Below are 22,771 nucleotides of genomic sequence, written 5' to 3'. Positions count from 1 at the left end.
AAGGATGCATTAATTTTACCGTGCTTGTTATTTTTTTCTTTTATGACTGATTTCTAACCTTTACTTATTATCACGTATATAACATTTCACCCAGTCTCACATTTGGAATCATTAGTTGATTTTTTTGACATAATACAGACTTGCATGTAAATGATTGTTGTATGTTTTGGAAAGTCACTCAAAACCTTTTAGCTATTCTTTCCATGTGTAAACTTTAACAGCTATGAAAATATCCTTAATGTGAATGTTAATACAGAACGAGAGCATACAAAGAACCAGAACAAGTCAGTATGAAATATCACTGCTAAGCTTACAGCATTTTTACTCTCATCAGTACTACAGTATTAATGACAGAGGTCTGTTTTTAGTACATTTCTCTAGACGGGAACAGCCTGACCTCAACTGATCTTGTGAATTTAGGGAAAGGCCTGTATATGATTAAGGTAAGTGGATTTATGATGGACTTCAACATAGGTTTTGTGAAGATTTTACATTTATGAACAATATTTCTCAATGGAAATGCATCACAACTGTGATCTGAAACCTCAGCTGACCCCAGAGGCTGAGCAAAAGGTTGTGCAATCAAGAGAGCTCCTGGACACCATTGTGAAAGAAAACAAAGGTAAGCATCCACTTACATAAAGGAAATATCTGTTGTTTCGAACAATTTAATAATGTGAGATCTTTTTGTGCAATGGAAATGTTCCATGGATGTCAAAGCTCCTTCATGGAACAAAAGATGTCAACAACTAACCTTTATTTTAAAGCTTACAGATGATAAAATGTCGCAAACAAATCTTTTCGACTTACTCTTTTGATTTGGACTACTTTGGTACTCTTTCTTCTGAAAATGTAAAAATGTAGTGCAAAACAGCACATTTGCCAGAGCATGCATATTTAAATTATCTGCATAAATATTAAATTGTGTAGGATTTCATCAATATGACCCACCGATATTTTCTTTTTCCTTTTCTAGTCGTGTATGGCATCACTACAGGGTTTGGTAAATTTGCTCGGACTGTCATCCCAGTCAGCAAGCTTAAGTATATTTAGTTTTTGAATTTATCAGATATTTTTTTTACTCCTGAAATCTTTTGCATTTAAATTAACAGCATCTCACATATATATTCTCTCTTTCAGGGAGCTCCAAGAAAATCTTCTGCGCTCACACTCCTCAGGTGTGACACATTTTAGTCAAATTAAATATACACTACTAGTCAAAAGGTTGGAATTATAAGGATTTTTTAATGTTTTTGAGAAGTCTCTTACAGTAAATATAGTAAAAACAGTATTATTGTGAAATAACAGTATAAATGATTTCTTAAGGATCATGTGACACTGAAGACTGGAATAATGGCTGGTGAAAATTCAGCTTTGCATCACAGGAATAAAATACATTTTAAAACATATTAAAATAGAAAACTTTCATAATATTACTGTTTTTACTGTATTTTTGATCACATAAATTTAGCCTTGGTAAAGCAGATTCTGAATCTGGAATCATAATGATTCTGAACTTTAGTGTATATGGGAACACATTTCCGCTTATGTTTTTGTGTGACATTTATTCAACACAGAAAAATTCCTGCGATGAATTGACTGACATAATTTAGATTTATTATTATATTTGATTATATGTCACTATAGGTCTGGGAAGCCCTTTAAGTCCTGAAAGAACTCGAATGCTGCTTGCACTGAGGATCAATGTTTTGGCCAAAGGGTACAGCGGGGTTTCACTGGAGACCCTGCACAGAATGATCCAAGCCTTCAATGGTACATAAATGCAACCCTCATTATTTTAACTGTAGAGGGTATTGTTGGGGGTTTTGGTTTCTTTGGCTCAACATATGACACATTAAGAATAATTTCATGTTAGTTGCTGCTTCTTTGAAATAACATTAGCAAAAGGTTTCTTTGGAAGTCGATATTTTACTGTTTTCTTTCTTCTCTCTTCTTAGCCTCCTGTTTATCGTACGTCCCGGAGAAGGGTACGGTAGGTGCGAGCGGAGATCTTGCCCCTCTTTCTCACCTCGCCCTCGGCCTGATGGGAGAAGGCAAGATGTGGTCACCCAAGAGCGGCTGGGCGGACGCCAAATATGTAAGCTGCTTTGGTTGCACATCTTTGTCCTAATGATAATGAAAGCAATGCATAAACACATTTACTCCCCATTTAGCCTTTAAAGTCACTTTGACCTTTGTATTGCCGCAGGTTTTGGAAGCACATGGTCTGAAGCCCATATCTCTGAAGCCAAAGGAGGTACGGTTAATCCCCCCATTGTGCAGTCAACATGTTTATCTCTGTTGACTTAGAGCTGTTTTTTGGGTCAGAAATGTGTGTCCTTGACCTGCCTGGTCCATTTTAACAGTGAAGCCCCCCTTAGAACCCACTGTAACCTTTAAAACAAGTCATTTTTGTGTAGCAAAGTTACAAACTAGACAATCTAGAGAAGAAAGATTTTCTAAACTATATCTGGTGCTAGAACGTGGTTGCTCAGCAGTTCTTCAGGCTGTGTGAATAGATTAATAAATGAATGGACTGATTGACAGACAGATCAGTGGTTCAGTAGTATTGTTCTGTGATAAAAGATAAAAGTGTTGGTTATGTTTATCTCTGTCCACAGGGGCTGGCTCTGATCAATGGGACTCAGATGATCACTTCTTTGGGAGCAGAGGCCGTGGAGAGAGCCGAGGCCATTGCCCGGCAGGCAGACATCATTGCTGCCCTGACACTGGAGGTCCTCAAGGGGACTACCAAAGCCTTTGATAGTGGTGAGTTTGTGTAAACGTGATTGATGTGCTGGATGTGAGCAGACATATTTAGACTCTGTTCTCACTGCAGAGACAGAAACTGTAAACACTGAAGTAAACTTTCAGACTTGTCAGACAAAACATGGCTTGGGAGACAAAACATATTTGTGCAACACTGCTTCACATAAAAAGTCACAGTCCCTGTCATAAATGCAGAACTTTTGGTTATACATAAGTGCATTAATTGTAAATAAAACAATTTAGTAAAAAAAAAAATACAATTTTGGTGAAAAAAAAAAATTTTTCTTACAGATATTCATGAGCTGCGACCTCATCCAGGACAGAAGGAAGTGGCCCTGCGTTTCCGATCCCTGTTAGACTCTGATCACCACCCATCTGAAATTGCAGGTGAATGAATCCTGCGGTGTTCGTACACCCTATTAAAGCTCATATTTAGCCGTTTGGTGGTAACCTCTCTTGCTTTTTTCGATAATCGCAGAGAGCCATCGGTTTTGCGACAGGGTTCAAGATGCCTACACCATGCGCTGTTGTCCACAGGTAACATAAGAGTCCGTAAGAGTCCTAAATAAGTCATGAGTGTTGTTGACACCAGGGTTATTGTAGTTAACTTAAACTATTTAAAATATTTTCGTTAATTAAAATTCTTTAAAGGCGAAACAAGTTTAAAGGTGAAAATCTCATTATTTGGATTTTTTTGTATCCCGGCCAAATATTGTCCTGTTGTCCTGTTGTCCTAACAAACCATACATCAATGGAAAACTTATTTATTCAGCTTTCAGATGATGTATAAATCTCAATTTAAAACAATTTACCCTTATGACTCGTTTTGTGGTCCAGGGTCACATATTTTAAAAAAATAACTAAAACTAATATAAATTATAAAAGCCAAAATTGCTATAAATTAAACAAAAATGAAAATGAAAATAGAAAATCTAAAAATAAAAGCTGGTTGACACATGTGAACTATATTTTAATATATTTTGCCTTAAATTTTGCAGGTCCATGGAATCGTCAATGACACAATTGAGTTTGTCAAGAAAATCATTAATACAGAAATCAACAGTGCCACAGATAATCCTGTATCCTTTTTTTATCTGAATTTATAATTTTGTAACATAAACAGTTGAACTTGTTGCAGTACAAACAGTGTCTGTTGGTCATGTGACCTCAAATCGCCAACGCGATTGATTGATTGAACTACACCAGCCTCTTCTTTAGTTCAGTACTTTTGGCCTTGACTGTAAGTTAGATGGTGTTTGCAGAAAGAGGTGAGACCATATCTGGCGGAAACTTCCATGGAGAATATCCAGCAAAGGTATTTCATCTCAACACAATAGCGTTTATTTAGCAAAAAGTTTGGATGACATGTCTGCTGATTCATTCCTTCCATTCTTAGGCTCTTGATTATTTGGCGATCGGGGTGCACGAGTTGGCCTCCATCAGTGAGAGACGTATCGAACGTCTCTGCAATCCTTCTCTCAGCGAGTTGCCTGCATTCCTGGTCAACGAAGGAGGCCTGAACTCTGGATTCATGATCGCACACTGCACTGCTGCAGCTCTTGGTTAGCATCACAAAGTTCAGGAGAGAATAACTCTCCTTAACCAAATACTAGAAAGTTTAATTTTTACTACTGTACTGAAGTCATGTTGACCATTAACTAAAACAGATGCATTTCTATCGGCAGTTTCAGAGAACAAAGTGCTTTGCCACCCCTCCTCTATTGACTCACTGTCCACTAGTGCGGCCACGGAGGACCATGTGTCTATGGGAGGCTGGGCCGCACGTAAAGCCCTCAGAGTGGTCGAGCACGTCGAGCAAGGTCCAAAACCTGACATTAACTTCTCATATACCTACTGACATCATCCAATGTTCAATTTAACTAAAATTGTGACTATAATGGCGCCCCCTATTGGAACACCAAAGCACAACAGCACAAATTACTTAATGTTTTCCGACATTATGACAGTTCATAACTAGTTTGTTTTAGTGAATTGGTGGCTAAATTCATGATCTCATTTATGTTTCTGTCATTTCTGTTTACACACCAGTGTATGGTTAGATTTAGGGGTGGAGCTGCATGCTTACTTTTTTTTAATTATATGATATTTTCTTTAAAAAATTGTGCTTTTTTTGTTAATTTTTAGAAAATTTGTGTCATCTCATTTGTACGGTTTTGGGTGTTCTGTTGACTCACCAATGACTGTTAGGTTTAAGGGTGAACCTTCCTGTTTTTGCTTTTGTTTTTCATTTAAGATTTTTGAAAATTGAAATTATTCGTACAATGTGAACTGTAGAAACCATACAATTTTTAGAAAAAGTTCAAATATGAGTATGATTTTTATACACATTGTATGAAAACATACGTTTATAGGGAAAAGGGTGTTTGCTGGTAACTATTGCTTTGAACAAAAATATGTTGTTTTATTTTTGTTTTTAGGATGTCTCCTAAACATAAACTTCACTATGTTAAAAGCAGATCTTATGAAAATGTACAAATGAGATTGTACAAATTCACATGAATTAACCACTTTTTTACAGTGAGATTTCATTTTTATTTTTTTGTACTTTTTGTACTTTTTTGTTTAATAACCACTAAGCTTCAAATATAGATCAGAATATATAATTTTGTCAAATAGCAATCCTGAATATGTCCGTTTTATATTTCCTTACAGTGCTAGCTATCGAGTTGTTAGCTGCCTGTCAGGGTATTGAGTTTCTACGCCCCCTACGTACAACGACCCCATTGGAGAAAGTGTATGATCTTGTGCGGGCCACAGTAAAGTAGGTCAAACCACAAAACCTCCAATACAATGAACTTTCAGGTTAATAATTGACAAAGCTTCTTTCATTGTCTCTTCCTACTAATTTTTGTATTTTTTTCTCTTTTTCCCCAGGCCCTGGATTAAAGATAGGTTCATGGCTCCAGACATTGAAGCTGTGCATCGGCTTCTTGTAGACCAAAAGGTAAGCTTTACTGTTTCCTAGTATTTGCAACACTATTACTATGAAAACATGGTGGATCGTAAAGCAGGTGAAAAAAATTCAGAAACAATACTGACCAAAACAAACATCCCAGAACACCCTAGCTATTTTCTAAGCCATTTTGTTTGTAATACAAATTTTTTAAAACATGATTTTTAAAAAGTATACATTACTTATTTTCATTATAGTGTGCGTTATAGTTTTTGCAAGTTTAGCTTATGTGTAAATCATGTGCTCCAATTGTTACATACTATAATTGTACACACTACTGTTTAAAAATTCAGTGTCACACGATCCTTCAGAAATCAGTCAGTATTTACTGTTATTTTTGATCAATTAAATGCATCCTGTTTAAAAGTATAAATTTCATAAAATAAAATCATACAGAACTTTTGAACACGTATAAACATGTTGTTATATATATATTTATCAATAACATGCATGCAGAAATGCACCTAGTTTTACATTTCCATCTTTTTATTCAACATAATTTACTTTACACAAACATTCTCACCCCATATTATTTCTTGCCTGTTTGCATTCAGGTGTGGAACATTGCTGGGCCATACATTGAGAAATACTGTATGGAATACATCCCAGAGTCCCGCCCCTCTTCCCCAACAGCCTTTGCTCTGGACCCACCCCCATCACCACGGAAACGGGTCAGGCTGGAGTGACAGAGGATGGCATCCTGCTGATACTGTCCTATAGTCTCACATTCGATACATTACAATGAATTTATATAGAGCATGTCGAATGTGTTACTATTTTAGCATAGTTCTTAACTCTTTAATGATGTTTTTTCCTTGAATGAAGTTCATTGTACAATGTGAATTATTCCACTTCTGCTGTAACACTCGAGCGTATTTTGCCATTTGTTGGTCCTTATGCGGGTTCTCAGTTTCTGAGTGAAGTGTTAGCAAATAAATGTCTTGTGATATCAGTTTGTTTTTCTTTCCCACTTTCTCAAAAGGTAGCACACATTGACTGCAGAACAGAGACGGTTTTCTTTGGGATATTAAAATGAGTAATTGCATCAGTCTGGTTTTAAAGGGAGTGTATTTGAACCTTTGACTGATGGAAGGATGTTATTCCTTGTTTCTTGACTCGCCACCATGTAAAATATGTTTGACTTTCCCTTTTTTTGGCTCTTGGTCAATTCCCTTTTTACATTCAACTCAACATATCAGTTTTAGTTTACCTTAGTGTTACTAGCAAATCCATTGGTTCATCTTTGAGATGAAATGTCTAAAATCAGAATGAAAATTCCATCTACACATATATTTCTTTGTTGTAAGTGTTTTGAGATGAGTTTTCTGTGAATAAAATTTGAAATTTAACAGAGTATGACTTTAGATGACTTTGAATATATAGTAGTGCATAAATGTCACATGGACTCCAACATAGTGATTTTCGTCCAGATTAGTATTTTTATCATAATGGTAGACAGAATGAAACATAGCTGTGATTTAGTGATGAGAAGTGCAGTATGGGTCGTACTGAGGGCCGCTCAGCAGGAGCAGGGATGTCAGGGGCAGCTGCTGCTGTGTGTACGAGATACTGAATGTCCATAACAATACTGCCCAGCCTCCCTCTGTATGTCTCTCTCTCGCTTTTCCTCTGAAGGGTGGTTCACTGGACTAGCTGCAACAGCACACAAAAAAAAAATCTCTCTATCTTTTTCATTTTTGCCTGTGAGAATATTTTCATGAAAAGTCGAAAGGAAATACTTGCTAAATACAAAGACTGAGGAGATTTACATCTAAAGGTAGTGCTTCCTCTTGTTAAAATAGGACATTGTGTAAACTTTGTAATCTGTGTTTGTGTCTGAAGAAGTGTATGTTTCCTGCAAAATGTTTACATGTGTGCCATTATGGACTAAATATGATTTTTAGAGAAGATTTAGACTACATTTGTCTTTGATGAAAACAGTGTGTGTGGACTGTGAAGCAGAGACATGAGTATAGATGAAGACACACGCTGGCTGGAATGGGTCACCAAGCAGTTTGAGAGCATTGCAGGAGATGATAAAGAAATCGACTTGGATGAGTTTAAAACAGCTCTGAAAGTAAAAGAGGTGAGCTTTCTGATCATGGATACCTTTATGATATTCATTTATCATCTTGTTCTTAAAAGATCTCAATGTGATCTCTTATTTCTCCTGTTGTTGTTGTTGTTGTTGTTGTAGTCATTTTTTGCGGAGAGGTTTTTCGCCTTGTTTGACTCTGATGGCAGCAGCTCCATCAGTCTGGATGAACTTCTCAAGGCTTTAGATCTTCTGATCCATGGCAGTGAGACAGACAAACTACGCTTCCTCTTCCAGGTCTATGATGTGGATGGTAAGGTGTAAAATACCATCAGCTTTTACTCTTTCATTCTAAAATTTAGTGGTAATTTTCAACATTTAAGCACAAGAAATTGTCGTAATTTTAGCACAAGACAAACAAAAAATCACTGAATCTCACAATATTGATAATCGAGTTACAATGAATTTTGAGAATTGTTCCCATAATGCATTTTTTCTTACAATTACAACAGTCCCTAACAGTTGGACCCTACAGTTTGTTAAACAATTAGCGTTAAATTATTAATTCAATTATTGTGTTGACCTGTCATATAGGAAGTGGCTCCATAGACCCAGATGAGTTGCGTACGGTTCTGAAATCCTGTCTACGTGAGAGTGCGATCTCGCTCCCTGAGGAAAAGCTAGATGACCTGACGCTGGCACTGTTCGAATCTGCTGATCAAGATAACAGTGGCTCCATCACGTTTGAAGAGCTGAAGGCAGAGCTGGAGAACTTTCCTGAAGTTATGGAGAACCTCACCATCAGGTGGGACATGATTATATTACAAAATATTCAGATCAACAGCACAATTATGAGTATGATTTTTGAATACTACACTTCAGTAAGAAAGAGGTTAATATTGAGTAACCTTATATTTTAGATACAGTTTTGCCTGTACTTTGATTATTTTTCCTTTGGCAATGGAAACAGTATCAAATGAAGTAACCGTTGTGCACGTCCGAGCAGCACAATAGTGGTGTTTCATTATGAATGAACTTGAGTTTTTGAGTTTTGAATGAAACGGTTGACGGAATGATTCAATGACTCACTCATAAAAACAATAATCATCACCTGAATGAATCCGTTTTTTTAATAATTTGAGTGAATGAAATCAATGGCTCACTCATAAAAACTCAAGTTTAGGGTTACGGCCAGAAGTGACATCGCGACAAAAATTACGCAATATTGATGTGCGCATGCCTAGTAAGCCCTGGTGGATGTAGCTGTATCCCTTCTAGCCCTAAACCATGTTTAGATCCTGAATGAAATTCCTGCTAAAAAAGTACATTACCATGATTTTGCAGAGAAATCTCCACCAATCAGAGAATCAAAACAAGCAAATCATGCCAAAATAACTCTTAGTGCCCATCCGCTCCCATGAAGCATTGCAAATAATGCAATATACTAGTAAGTCTAACTACGCTTTCAAGCTATCTGTATCTATATGCATATTTTGCAATAAACAAAATGTTGTTTCTATATACACAATATCTTTAAATCAGTAGTTAGGTTGGCTTGAGAAAACAACATGCGACATGTTAGTAATTTGCTAATCATGCTAGTGGTTAGTAATTAACATGCTAATCATGCCAGCTTGCTAATCATGCTAGTGACATGCTGGTCACTTGCTAATCATGCTAGTAACATGCTAATCATGCCAGCAATATGCTAGTAACAGGCTAATCATGTTAAAAATATGCTAATCATGTTAAAAACGTTATCAAAATTTGTCTAATCTATCTAAATTTTCAAACTTCAGGCTTTTACAACTGTTTTAAACTTTTCAGGCTAGGCTTTTTCAAGCCAACCTAAAGTTTGTCTTGACCAGTTTGACTAAAGTTTGGTCTTTCCCTCATTAAAGTTGTTACATTATACCTTTTTGTCCAGTTTTGAAATATTGTTTTGTTTTGAATCAAAGTTTGTAATGTTATGATTCACATCATAGCTGGTTGGTTTGTTACTCTTTACCAAAGACCAGAACTAATCACTGTGTAATCAAAAATAAATGCTCCAAAACGTACCAAATTTATTAGCAAAAAATGCTACTTTCTCTTGTTTTCACTCAGTGCCGCCAACTGGCTGAAACCTCCTGATCTGGAGCAGAAGAAACGCAAGACTCCTCGTTACCTGACGCGGGCGTATTGGCACAACAACAGCCGCAAGCTGCTCTTCCTCTGCATGTACTCTCTCCTGAATGTGCTCCTCTTCATCATCGCTATGCTGAAGAACGCACATGGAGGCCCCTTGTTCATGGTGGCCAGGGGCTGCGGCCAGTGTCTCAACCTCAACTGCACTTTTGTTATGGTGAGTTAAGCTCATTATTCATCTAATATTTAATATTTCCTGTAATGACGGAGGGTTTTGTCTCGCAGGTGCTGATGTTGAGGCGCTGTCTGACGTGGCTACGTGCTACCTGGTTGGTGAGGGTCTTCCCTTTGGACCAGAACATTCTACTGCATCAGATCGTGGGCTACGCCATCTTGATCTTCAGCATTGTGCACACTGGCGCTCACGTCATGAACTTTGGTAACCTGTGATAAACGTTCATTGTATGGACAAAAAAAAGCACATGATGGCAATTTTCATTTTTGGGTGTACTATCCACATAAGAAAAAAAAGCCCAAAAAAACTAAATAACATACCAAAACAACTAATTATTTATTTATTTAATTAATTAATTCATTAATTGTATTATTTTACTTATTTTTAAATTTAACAGTATATTGAATCTTTATACAAGATCTAAAAAAGAAAAAAAAGTTGCATATTATCTTATCACATTTGACACATCAGGCTTTTATGCCTCATATCAGATGATATAGGAGAATGTGGAGTTCATACCTGAGGAGGAAAAATCACAAATTTTATTCAGAGGCCCAAAATGAGCAAAAATATGCAATTTTGTGAAGTTCCTGATATTTATATAGTCAATAAGTAAGATGAAATTCTGTAATGTAAATCAGTGTGATCTTAATAACCGTATAACAAGCTGCTTACATAAAATGCAAATAAACTTCAGTTGCCACTCGTTATCTCCCAATAATATAATTAATATCTTAATAAGATGATGTTGTTTTTAATTTATTGTGGGGAACGAAACGTATAATACAATGCAATTCAGTGATGACTGAGAGAGCAACAAATAAATGTTCCTCAGAAGCCATCAAAAATTATTCATGGATAAATAAGTAAACCTAAGTTGCTTCAGTCTAGTATTTATCTTGAAATATTAGATTGCGTGTCATGTATGATACTATAGGCTTTATAGGATTACATTAAGTGTATAAAGTAGGCTATATGACCTTATAACATCACAAAAGCAATATATTAATAAAGAATATTTCTTAATCTCCCTTTCCCTCTATTCTTAGCCCGAATGTCTCAGAATGATGGCATGTACCAGCTGTGGGAGTATCTTTTCACCATCCGTCCTGGGATTGGCTGGGTCAATGGCACCGCCTCCATCACGGGCGTCGTTCTGCAGGTTCTCATCTGCTTGATGGTGGTGTGCTCCAGCACGTTCGTCAGACGCAGTGGTCATTTTGAGGTGATGGCTTGCTGATTGAATTCATGAGACGCAACAATCTGCACATGGTCGCTTCTGTGAATATCTGTTGATTTGGAAAATATGAAGCTGAAAAAGACAATTGTTTCAAAGCCATTAAATCAAGATAGCAAAGAATTGTGTTTGCAAATAGCAGCACATTAATTCAGCCATGCATACCAACAAACAAAAACCATTCAGATATGCTTTGTCAAAGCGTAATATGTTCAAGGAAAGGGTTTGTTTTTGTGTAGGTGTTCTACTGGTCTCATCTTTCCTACATCTGGGTTTGGGCCCTGTTGATCGTCCACTGTGCGAACTTTTGGAAGTGGTTTGTGGCACCAGGACTGATGTTCCTCATTGAGAAACTTGTTGGAATAGCAGTGTCCCGCATGGGTGGGCTGTACATAGTTGAAGTCAACTTATTGCCCTCAAAGGTACCATCTGAGCCAATGTACATATTTTGGTGTATTTTGTTTACTGGAACATTTAGTTAGTCATCCATGCTGAAAGCCTCACCTCTACTGCCTTTTATTTCAAAGGTAACACATTTGGTGATCAAGAGGCCTCCATTCTTTCACTTTAAACCTGGAGATTATGTGTATATAAATATTCCTGTTATTGCCAAATATGAGTGGCATCCGTTTACCATCAGCAGCGCTCCTGAGCAGCAAGGTAAAACAATACATTAGTCTTGCGAAGTTCTAATACGTGACAGTGATTTGTTTCTATTTTAGTTGTATGTGCATTTAAACTCAATTCAAATGCACTACAGAAAAATCGTATTCATATTTTGTCAATGTTTTTGTTTGGTTTTGTTTTGCAGTTAAACAATCTAAACACCTTTTAGCGAAAAAAACCCCCATCAATTTACACAAAGCAAATATGTTTAACACAAAAAGATTTGTTTTCAACAAATCTGCAACTTGTTTTTAGACAATCTGTCTTAAGTTTTTATTTTTTATTTTAAAACATTTTTTTCAAAGAAAACCAAAAATGTTTATTTGTTTTTTAGATAATCTGTCTTAAGTTTATTTTTCTTAACAAAACATTTTTTCTAACAAAAAATAAAAATAAATAAATAAATAAAACCAAATATTGACATAAAAAAGCAAATTTTCAAAACTATAAGATGTTTTTAGGCAGTCTGTTAATTCAAGTTTATTTTTTCTTACAAAACAAAACAAAACAAAACTGGACAATAAAGTAAATATATAACACAATAAGAATTGTTTCAGACAATCTGTCTTGATTAAACTTTTTTTTCTAACAAAACAAAATTTATACAAAGAAATTTACCTCATAAAGCAAGTGTTTAACAAAATATTTTTGTATGACTTTTTTCGTTCCCTCAAACAGATACGTTGTGGCTTCACGTTCGTTCCATGGGCCAGTGGACAAACCGCCTGTACGAGTATTTCAGACAGCCGGAGAGTCAAGCCATTAGTAACAAGAGGCTCACCGCCAGCCTGAGGAACAGACGCCACGAGAGCAGAACGCAGGTCTGGACCTTTCTCCATCATCCACTGTTTTCATTAATATTTTAAAATTGTTTTATTTAATTTTTAAATATATATGTATTTTTATTAATTTTATTTCAGTTTAGTACATTAAGTTAAATTAAGTAAAAAAAAAAAGCTAGCTGAAATAAGTTTTTTTTTTTTCAGTTAAGGTTTATTTTATTTAAAGTAATAATATATATATATATATTTTTGGTTTTAGTTTTAGTTAACAATGTAACACTGCTCCGTGTAGAATGAATTGTTCAAGTCTGCAAGCTGCAACAATTCTGTGGCGTCTAATAAGGATGACGCTGTTGAACTGACCCTGTACCGGACAAGCAGAACACACACAAACTCCCAGAAGCCCGTCCCTGACCCAGTAGCCCAGGCAGAACTGGGAGATGTCTCTCTGGCTACAAGAGAAGTGAGTTTTATAATAGATGTTCTATTATACATAAGATACACATTAGCCAGACTTACTTTTTGTTGTCTTCCAGCTTACAGCGAAATTAAGTGAAAATCACAGATATTGTAACATTAAGGTAAGTAATTTGATTACAAAAAATGTAATCTAATTTACTGAAAGTGATTGTCTTACAAGAATTGTATGCATTTGTTTATGCCTTTGTTTGTTAGTGCTATGTGGACGGACCTTTTGGCACCCCGACTCGACAGATCTTTGCATCTGAGCATGCGGTGCTTATCGGTGCTGGAATCGGCATCACTCCCTTTGCATCCATTTTGCAGAGTATTATGTGCCGGTGAGACACGCAATCTCTCCATTCATAAAATTCAAGTTAAGTTTTCTTTGCATGAAAAAAATGCTTATTTTTTTAATTTGTATGTAAAAAAATTTTTTGTCTTTTTTTCAGTTATCGCATGAGAAAGCAAAACTGCCCCAACTGCAACTATTCCTGGTGTGAAACCATAAAAGACAACGAAATGAAACTGAGGAAGGTAAGAGTGGTGATCAGTCGAATGGAAGCTAGAATAAATAGAAGGAAAAAATATTTATTTTATTTTATTTCAGCAAATTTACATTTTTGGGTCAACTATTCCTTTAAGCTCACTTGCTGTCTTAAATTATTAAGTAATCAAACTAGCAGTATATACACTTCTACAAACTTAAAATAAAAAAAAAACTACTATAAAATGAAACTTTTAATCATCTTCTAACCACCATCAGATGGTCATAATATACATAAACTTCCTGCAGGTGGACTTTATTTGGATCAACCGAGATCAGAAATCCTTTGAGTGGTTTGTGAGTCTCCTGACCAAGCTGGAGATGGACCAGGCAGATGAAGAGCCAGAGGGTAAGAGAGAACTGAATATATGGGGTTGGCACTCAAAGGTTAGCACAATCATACTTGTTTTTATGTTTTCAGGCCGTTTTTTGGAGATGCACATGTACATGACGTCAGCCCTCAGTAAGAATGATATGAAGGCCATAGGTCTGCAGATGGCTCTGGACCTGCTGGCCAAGAAAGAGAAGAGAGATTCCATCACCGGCCTTCGCACACGTACACAGCCAGGCAGACCAGATTGGGCCAAGGTAAGCAAGGCCAATATTCTATTCTATTCTATTCTATTCTATTCTATTCTATTCTCCACAATATATTTGATTATCAGTGTTTAAATGCATTTTCAGGTTTTCCAGAAAGTGTCTGAAGAAAAGAAAGGAAAGGTTCATGTTTTTTATTGTGGTTCTCCTGCTCTTGCCAAACACATTAAGGCCCAGTGTGAGCATTTTGGCTTTAACTTCTACAAAGAAAATTTCTGAAGAATTTACAGTATTTCATTTTATTGAAATCCTACAAATAATAACATAATCATCTGACAATCTGATCTTGCCGATGTGTCTGGTGTTGTACGTTTTGTAAATCTCATGTTGTTGTATGTTTAAATTTTTACACTTTTAATGAAATTGTGTTTTTCTTTTTTTTTTCTTTTTTATTAATTTAAGAAATACCCTTTCTGGTTGTTATGAATATGCATGTAAAAGTTTTTTTCTCCAGTAAGAGAATAGTCACTGCAGTCAGTGGAATGTAAAATTGTCATGTAAATAATAATATAAAGTAATTTACTCTAGAATATACAGTTAGAAATATTAGTTACATGTAAATATAATGATTAAAAATGTTACACTTTATTTTAAGGTGTCCTTGTTACAGCGTAATTATACATTTAAGTACTGAGAAATGTTAATTAACTACATGTACTTACTATATGGTTAGGGTTAGGATAAGGGCTTGGTTTAGGGTTACTTGCATTTAATTATATATTCATAATTAATTGTTATTATAATAGTAAGTACATGTAGCCTGTGTAACAAGGTCACCTTAAAATAAAGTTAACAATATATATATATATATATATATATATATATATATATATATATATATATATATATATATATATATATATATATATATATATAAAATTTACTGCTTTGATGACATAAACAGTTTACATAGCCAGGGCATAATAATATAGAAATAATGATGAATATTGCATTAAATATTATCATATATACACTATAGAAGTATTAATATTTTTGAAATACTTGTATTTATTGTAGGCTACTGTTTATGTCTATGTGTAAGTGTTTTAACTATTGTTTCAAAGTGTAAAAATGTTTGAAATCGTTAGAAATTGTAACAGATATAAATTTGTTGCCCGTTCCTGTCGCATTGTGTTCCCTGTTCTGTTTTTAAGAGACTGTGGGAATTCTCAGATTTCCTAAAATAAACAGTCAAACTCAGACATGGATTATTCACTTGGTTTACAGAGACATCTTGCGATGATGTTCAGAAACGCAACACAAGCAACCCTATATGGCCTTTATTTTTCATTCAAAATTTCACTAAGATCCTGCACATAAAATCATACCTATAAACGTGTTCTTATCCCTTTTTAATTAACATTAGTATTAATCTAAAATTTACAATAATAAAATAACTGTAAAAATGTTTTTAATACAGTTTTATAAAAAAAAAAATAACAATATGCATATAACAGCCTACGTTCGTAAACGCAGGTGGGCTTCATAATATTCACCTCATGTCACATCTTATCTGAAATCAGATTGGCTGCCACGGAAGCACGTCGCCTCCCATTGGCCAGTGCTGCATCAATACAGCTGTAGCATCTGCTATGTTGCAGATTTGGAGCGAGAGAAATCTCCCCGCATATATTTTTCTTTGTCGTCTTCTATGTTATGCCTTCATAGACCCCCGAACGGACGGCGCGCTGGTTTCAGGTGAGCCTAAGTATGGTTTCATTCCGTTTCACAGCACTGCATGTTGTTCAACGCCCTCAAAATCACATGAGCCCTCGCAGCTTCAATTTAGAGAGATGCGATTAGATTTTATAAGCATTCGCCTGTGTATGTACTGACAGGATTAGTGCTCAATAACGAGATTTGTTTCTTATTCATAATGTGGCCATCTAGATGGTATGTAGCTATACATAAACGTTTCTATTTTACATTTAAATTTATTATGAGCGTAGCCTTCACCACAAGACTAAAGTATACCAGTGATTTGTGATGGCAAGATTTGATATTTTGTCATATTTTGTGGTTATTCCAAGTATATGACAAAATGGTGGACCCATATTTATCTCTGTCCGCAGATGCTGCACCTGAATCGCTCTAACAGGACCATAAGGGTTTCCTGAGATGTTCCCGTGTCTGTTCCACTATCACTGCATGGCTGTAATGTGACAATGCGCTGTCTGGTGGCTCGCATCAATCACAAGACTCTGATAGTCATCTGTGCTGTGTTTGCCCTCATCACTATACTGCTGTGGAACAAGTGCTCCAGTGACAGAGATCTGCCCACACAGATCAGACCTCAGCTGGAGTTTGCACCCACCCCAGAGAAGGACGAGGACAACGGGCAGGCCCCCGAAGCACCGCCTGGATCCAAAGAAGTCACTTATGAGCAGATCGACTGCCTTATCAATGAAGATGTCATCATAAAAGGCCGTAGGGAGGGGGGCGAGGTGTATCTGCCTTTCAGCTGGGTGGAAAGGTACTTTGACGTCTACGGGCGTCTGGTGCAGTATGATGGGACGGAACGGTTTGAGTTCTCCCACAGTTACTCCCGGGTGTACGCCCAAAGGGAGCCTTACCACCCGGATGGGGTCTTCATGTCCTTTGAGGGCTACAACGTGGAAGTGCGGGATCGGGTGAAATGCATCAGTGGTGTGGAAGGTAGTTTGGGGTGTCTCTTATTTTGCCACCCTACTTGTAATACACACAGAGTAGGGGTGGAACGGTTCACAAAATCCTCAGTTCGGTTTGTATCACGACTCTGTGGTCACAGTTTACGATTTGATTCGGTATACATTATTAATGTTTTTTTTTTTTTCATTTTTGACATTTTAGAAATACCTTACATCATCATAAAATATATAGCCTTATAATCTACCATTTAGAGTATTTAAAAATAAGTTATTCTCAAGGTCATGTAATCAAAAAACTGAAAGAATGAGGCAGCTTAATCTTAGGAATAGACACTGACCAGAATAAATTAAATATGTGGGATTCTGATACAGCAAGAGGGGAGATGTTGTTAATTTCAACAGGCTTTTCATTTATTTGTAAAAAAAAAAAAAAAAAAAAAACATTATAACTGTTGGCCTTAAATTGTAGCTGAGAACAAAAACACTTATTGTCGAATTTAAAGAATAGGCTTTCTTGTCACTGTCAGTGCCTACAAAATATGAGTCTATAAATGGAGTAAAATAACTTAAAGCTGTAGATTTTTATGGTGACATAAAGACAAAAAACAACTTTCGTGTGCTTTTGCAAGAAGATTAGTACTGTATGTCCACGTTTTCTGCTGAGAGGCGAGACCTACTTGCAGTGACAATGTCCTCTGCTGTAGAGAAAATTCTCTCACATGGTATAGATGTGCCTGAGACAGCAAGGTAACGTTGTGCCAATTTAGCAATGTGAGGATACTTTGGCTCGTTTATTTTCCATCAACAGAAATGCAATCTGTGGCTTTGTAGGAGGTGATTTCTTCCTGGTTGATGCTGGACAAAGGTTTGTTGGTTCTCTCCTATGTTGTAAAGAGTTCTCCAAAAAAATCTGTCATGGCAGATTTTTTCTGGGGAGGAGCTGATGATCCTGGCTCTGTTGCTGAGGATGAACTGACCACTTGGATGTCACTGGATCGACCCTGTACGGTAGAAAACCAGCAAACACCATAATAGTTTGGAAAATAATATTAATAACAACAAAGTGCTTTCAATAGCAGCAAAGACAAAACTTATTCTTTGGGCCATGTGGGGAAATATTACAAAGCCACAAATATGCTGGGTTTAGTTTAAGAAATATACTGTAATGGTAATGATGATAAATTACATCAAATTTAGTTATGAAGAAAATAAAAAAAATACCTGTGGTGAGGCTTCCTCCGGGTAAGGCAAGGACTTGAACCTTGGGTCCAGTGCTGTGGCTCTGTCCAAATAGCCCTGAAGATCAGGGTCACTGTATCTGCCTTTAAGGTCTTCAGAGATGGCTACCTTTGCATCTTTGATTGGGGGAGTGTCCACATCACTAGTTGTCATGGATTTCAGTATCATCTTTTGCAAAGGGATGATCATTGACACAGATAGGGATGCTTCAGTACTCGTCATGAGTGTTGTCACAGTCTTCAGTGTTTTAAGAGTGTTAATCAGCTCCTCTGCCAGTTGCAATGTCCTTTACATTTTTTTTTTTTTACCTCATTGTCCATCATGGCAGAAAATATGGCAGCCTGCTGTTTGACATAACGCTTTTAACATGTCATATGTTGTATTCCAATGAGTAGAGACATCATGTACTAGTCTGTGAACAGGCAGTTGCAGCATCTCCTGCTTGGTTTTCAGAGCTTGGGCAACTGTTGTGCTTCAGTGAAAAAAACTGACCACTTTCCAAATCTTCCCCAGGAGTCTGGATACCTGATTTATTGAGACTGCATGTTTGGCTGCAAGATTAACAGTGTGTGCGAAACACCCAATCTGTGGCCCCAGTTCAGCTGTTGCATTGCCTGCATTAACCATATTTTTTGCATTGTCTGTAGTCACAGGGATCTCCAGTTTCCACTTTGACACTGCTTGTGTCAGTGCTTTAGAGAAATGCTCACTGGTGTGGCTTTCATAAAGGGGGCAGGTCTATAAATTGATGCTTCTTATCTCCCACTCCGATGTAATGTAATGTGCAGTCAAAGTTAGAAAACTTTCAGTGGCCCTGGAGGTCCATGCATCTGAAGCAAGAGCTACATAGGCTGTTTCGGACAATTCTTTGACAATTACTTGTCGTGTCTCTTCAGGCAGTTTGGGAATTACCACGTCGCTGAAGTGTTTGCGGGAAGGAACATTATACCGCGGCTCGAGTACGGTCTCCTCTGTGTCTCTCCATATCACCGTATGCTGTGTATGCTCTTCTGTGTCATCCGCGCCACAAGGATGCGCTGTTTCTACATGTATTTAGCTTTGATTTGAAATAAAACTGCGGATCCTTGTGGCGTGGATGACACAGAAGAGCATACGCAGCATACGGTGATATGAAGAGACACAGAGGAGACCGTTGACAAAGGAATTTTTAAATAAAGTCATTATTTTTGTTTTCTTCGCTTACAAAAAGTGTTCCCATCACTTCATATAACCCAGATTGCACGTCTGAGGACAGATGGAGTATTCTCGGGTTTGGAATGACATGGGGGTAAGTGATTAATGACAAAATTTTCATTTTGGGGTGGGGTGTCCCTTTAATTACAAACCCTCATGTCGTTGAAAACCCATAAGACCTTCGTTCATCTTCAGAACACAAATTAAGATATTTTTGATGAAATCCAATAGCTTTCTAACCCTGCATATACAGCAAGGGAACTACCACATTCACCTACCATGAGAATACTTTTTGTCCGCAAAGAAACCAAAAATAACAACTTCAACAATTTCTTTGACACGTGTTCACGACAGTACCATGGCGTATGCATGTAAATTCCTCTGCTTGCAAACAACCCACAGTGCGTCCGGGTTCTACATCAGAATGCCGGCTCCTGCGTCATGGTACTCTCGTAAATGCATGTTGAAAACTGACACAGAAGAGAAGAAATTGTTGAAATGTCGTTATTTTTGTTTTCTTCATGCACAAAAAGTATTCTTGTAGCTTCATAAAATCACGGTTGAACCACTGATGTCACATGGACTATTTTAACGATATCCTTACTATGTTTCTGGGCCTTGAACGTGGTAGTTCCCTTGCTGTCTATGGAGGATCAGAAAGTTCTCGGATTTAATCAAAAATATCTTAATCTGTGTTCTGATGAACAAAGGATTTACATGTTTGGAAACGAAATGAGGGTGAGTAATTAATGACAGATTAAGAATTTTTGGGTGAACTATCCCATTAATATGTTCAGGAACACTTAAATATTACAGAGAGGTTTGTTGGAGCAGGGTTCTCAATGAACACAACATGAAACCACACCCTCAAAAAAACAAATGTTCAAACCTTTCCTAAAAAAACATGAGCTTACTGATGCATTTGCAAATGACACTCTTGGCCTTATGCCGCAACTATGCTAAGTTGTACGGAGGCTTCTGTAAATATTTCAATTATACACTCTTGGCCTTATGCCGCAACTATGCTAAGTTGTAAGTATCAGGCTTGGTCACTCCTAGCTCAAATGGTCCTTATGCCGCAACTATGCTAAGTTGTAAGTATCAGGCTTGGTCACTCCTGGCTCAAATGGTTTCAGAAAGAGTTATCCGATTTCTGGGATCAACCTTTTGTGTTTTTATTGTTCACAGGTGTACCAATCTCTACCCAGTGGGGACCTCAGGGGTACTTCTACCCCATTCAAATAGCCCAGTATGGGCTGAGCCACTACAGCAAGAACCTCACAGAAAAGCCACCTGACATAAAGATCTACGGCATGTCTGAGGAAAAAGAGGGTGGCTCAAGTCCATGGGTTGTCCCTAAGGGTTGCACACTCTCTAAGCTCCAGGATCAAGGTCGCTTTGGGTTTGCACACCATTTTGTCACAGCGGGTATGAATTCCTTGCAAAATTTTTGTAGGTTTGAATTCAGATGAATCAACTGTTTTGCTGTGATGATCACAGATAGATGATAACTTTGTTGTATTTTCACAGAGAACCCTGATGGTGTGTCTTTGGTCTTGGACAACGCAAAAGATTTCGTCCTGACCTTTGATGTGAAATTCGTCTCCAATGGTAGCATCTCTGTGGTTCTGGAGACCACAGAAAAGGGACCTCCTTACATCATCCATTACATCACTAGTCCACTCCTTCTTTCCTTTAAAGACCGAGAGGTCATCTACGGCATCGGCTCTCGAGCCTCCTGGAGTACCGTCAGTCGCGATTTAGTGACAGATTTGCGTAAAGGAGTCGGTTTGTCCAACACCAAAGTGGTGAAGGTGACCAAGATCATGCCTCGCCGCGTGGTCCAGCTGGTTCTTAGAGGGTCTGGCTTTATCAGCAATATCACTGTGTCTTCCACTGCACACATGGCTGCCTTCTTTGCCGCCAGTGATTGGCTTCTTCATAACCAGGATGAGCATGGAGGGTGGCCGATTAAGGTGACCCGAAAACTCGGAGAGGGGTTCAAGAGCTTGGAGCCCGGATGGTACTCCGCCATGGCCCAAGGCCAAGCCATGTCGACATTAGTGAGGGCGTACCTGGTGACGCACAACCCTGCATACCTCGGCGCTGCAATCCGAGCGACATCCCCCTTCAAGAGGACTTCTGAACATGGTGGAGTCAAAGCGACATTCATGAACAAGTACGACTGGTACGAGGAATACCCCACAACACCTAGTTCGTTTGTTCTTAATGGCTTTATCTACTCTCTGATTGGGCTATATGATGTGGCGGAGACGGCGGGCAACAAGCTTGGTCGAGAAGCAGGTGTACTCTTCAGTCAAGGACTGGAGTCACTCAAGGCCATGTTGCCATTGTTCGACACAGGCTCTGGAACGGTTTATGACCTGAGACACTTTACCCTGGGTCTTGCCCCTAATTTAGCACGCTGGGACTACCACACGACACACATCAACCAGTTACAGCTGCTCGCATCAATCGACAGTGCCCCCATCTTCAGGGACTATGTGAAACGCTGGAAGACTTACCTGAAAGGAGGCCGGGCCAAGCACAACTAGAATTTCTCAGATGGCAATTTTATTTAAAAATCTTGAACTATTGTTTAGGAATGAAATATACTGAGCATTAATAATTAAATAAGCATTTTTACTTTACATGAAAAGGGTGCATATTTTATCCAATATGTTTGCTTTAAAGTGTCTTGCTAAAGAGTTTGAGTTGTTGTACAGACTTTGAGAATGTGGAGCCACCTAAAATATTTATTTGCAAATTATCATGGTAGGCTGTAATTGAATGTAAGAAGCAATGCACAGTTATTTACACAGATGTTAATGAAAGCACAGCAGATTTGCTCTAAAATTAAACGACTGTATATCTTAATGCATACAATTAGTAAATGTGAGTAGTCACACTAATGATTGTGTATTAATGTATCTATGAATAGGTTATGCAGTAAAAATGTCATTATTATTGCATAATGGTAAAATGAGTGTATTAGAAATGTTTTAGAAAAATTTGATCTTTGTATATTAAAGCACAATCCTATCATAGGTCTCTGTGATTTGATACAGTTGCACTATTTGAATAGTTTTCTTTTCAGTATTTAATTATTTAAAGCTTAAATAAATGTGCTATTTGGGCTGTTTTAAAACTTTCAGTGAACAGTCATTGCTAAATAAAAGTGGACTGAGAGACACGTGTGGCGCACATCATATTAATGGCATGCTATTCTTTGAAATGGCTTGGAGTCCCGTGTAAAACCCTGGCACGTGAATATGGTAATCAT

General features: G+C 37.3%; 3 protein-coding genes and 1 pseudogene across 4 annotated transcripts in view; 3 read left to right on the top strand and 1 right to left on the bottom strand.

The window, feature by feature from the left end:
• Positions 1 to 6,695, top strand: part of hal (histidine ammonia-lyase) — a 7,473-nt gene extending 778 nt beyond the window's left edge. The window contains exons 3-20 of the mRNA XM_042752692.1: positions 257 to 284; positions 369 to 443; positions 550 to 622; positions 977 to 1,043; positions 1,141 to 1,178; positions 1,648 to 1,773; positions 1,959 to 2,098; positions 2,210 to 2,257; positions 2,622 to 2,769; positions 3,061 to 3,156; positions 3,248 to 3,306; positions 3,768 to 3,848; positions 4,019 to 4,084; positions 4,166 to 4,331; positions 4,455 to 4,589; positions 5,443 to 5,551; positions 5,665 to 5,734; positions 6,298 to 6,695. Of these exons, the coding sequence (XP_042608626.1) occupies positions 257 to 284; positions 369 to 443; positions 550 to 622; positions 977 to 1,043; positions 1,141 to 1,178; positions 1,648 to 1,773; positions 1,959 to 2,098; positions 2,210 to 2,257; positions 2,622 to 2,769; positions 3,061 to 3,156; positions 3,248 to 3,306; positions 3,768 to 3,848; positions 4,019 to 4,084; positions 4,166 to 4,331; positions 4,455 to 4,589; positions 5,443 to 5,551; positions 5,665 to 5,734; positions 6,298 to 6,429 (1,657 nt within the window). The 3' untranslated portion in view covers positions 6,430 to 6,695. The remainder of the gene's footprint in view (positions 1 to 256; positions 285 to 368; positions 444 to 549; positions 623 to 976; positions 1,044 to 1,140; positions 1,179 to 1,647; positions 1,774 to 1,958; positions 2,099 to 2,209; positions 2,258 to 2,621; positions 2,770 to 3,060; positions 3,157 to 3,247; positions 3,307 to 3,767; positions 3,849 to 4,018; positions 4,085 to 4,165; positions 4,332 to 4,454; positions 4,590 to 5,442; positions 5,552 to 5,664; positions 5,735 to 6,297) is intronic.
• Positions 1 to 22,771, bottom strand: part of LOC109045640 — a 638,390-nt pseudogene that overhangs the window by 273,124 nt on the left and 342,495 nt on the right.
• nox5 (NADPH oxidase, EF-hand calcium binding domain 5) lies at positions 6,839 to 15,070 on the top strand. 2 transcript variants are annotated; one of them, XM_042752690.1, is made up of 17 exons: positions 6,839 to 7,520; positions 7,685 to 7,829; positions 7,941 to 8,091; positions 8,373 to 8,583; positions 9,885 to 10,122; positions 10,191 to 10,344; positions 11,190 to 11,365; positions 11,617 to 11,799; positions 11,905 to 12,037; positions 12,722 to 12,864; positions 13,118 to 13,288; positions 13,362 to 13,406; positions 13,501 to 13,625; positions 13,737 to 13,821; positions 14,081 to 14,180; positions 14,253 to 14,419; positions 14,516 to 15,068. In XM_042752690.1, exons 2-17 carry the CDS (start codon positions 7,710 to 7,712, stop codon positions 14,645 to 14,647), a joined length of 2,334 nt encoding a protein of 777 aa, XP_042608624.1. In that variant the 5' UTR covers positions 6,839 to 7,520; positions 7,685 to 7,709; the 3' UTR covers positions 14,648 to 15,068. The 2 variants fall into 2 exon arrangements, with proteins under 2 accessions (XP_042608624.1, XP_042608623.1); XM_042752689.1 differs by having other exon boundaries at positions 14,081 to 14,419; positions 14,516 to 15,070.
• Positions 15,966 to 22,533, top strand: glcea (glucuronic acid epimerase a). Its single transcript, XM_042752693.1, has 4 exons — positions 15,966 to 16,126; positions 16,501 to 17,083; positions 20,677 to 20,916; positions 21,019 to 22,533. The coding sequence occupies exons 2-4, from the start codon at positions 16,594 to 16,596 to the stop codon at positions 22,041 to 22,043; spliced, it is 1,755 nt and encodes a 584-aa protein (XP_042608627.1). The 5' UTR covers positions 15,966 to 16,126; positions 16,501 to 16,593; the 3' UTR covers positions 22,044 to 22,533.

This window comes from Cyprinus carpio, chromosome B25, assembly GCF_018340385.1.
Source record: "Cyprinus carpio isolate SPL01 chromosome B25, ASM1834038v1, whole genome shotgun sequence".
Taxonomy (NCBI): Eukaryota; Metazoa; Chordata; class Actinopteri; order Cypriniformes; family Cyprinidae; genus Cyprinus; species Cyprinus carpio.
This window is presented reverse-complemented; position numbering and strand designations above follow the sequence as displayed.

Bases quoted from the DNA above. Each gene is read 5' to 3' on its own strand.
- nox5 (XM_042752689.1), top strand. From the start codon at position 7,710: ATGAGTATAGATGAAGACACACGCTGGCTGGAATGGGTCACCAAGCAG. The intron at 12,865-13,117 runs GTCTGGACCTTT...TGCTCCGTGTAG, and splicing joins GCCACGAGAGCAGAACGCAG to AATGAATTGTTCAAGTCTGC. The intron at 13,289-13,361 runs GTGAGTTTTATA...GTTGTCTTCCAG, and splicing joins TCTCTCTGGCTACAAGAGAA to CTTACAGCGAAATTAAGTGA.
- glcea (XM_042752693.1), top strand. From the start codon at position 16,594: ATGCGCTGTCTGGTGGCTCGCATCAATCACAAGACTCTGATAGTCATC. The intron at 17,084-20,676 runs GTAGTTTGGGGT...TATTGTTCACAG, and splicing joins ATGCATCAGTGGTGTGGAAG to GTGTACCAATCTCTACCCAG. The intron at 20,917-21,018 runs GTATGAATTCCT...GTATTTTCACAG, and splicing joins ACACCATTTTGTCACAGCGG to AGAACCCTGATGGTGTGTCT.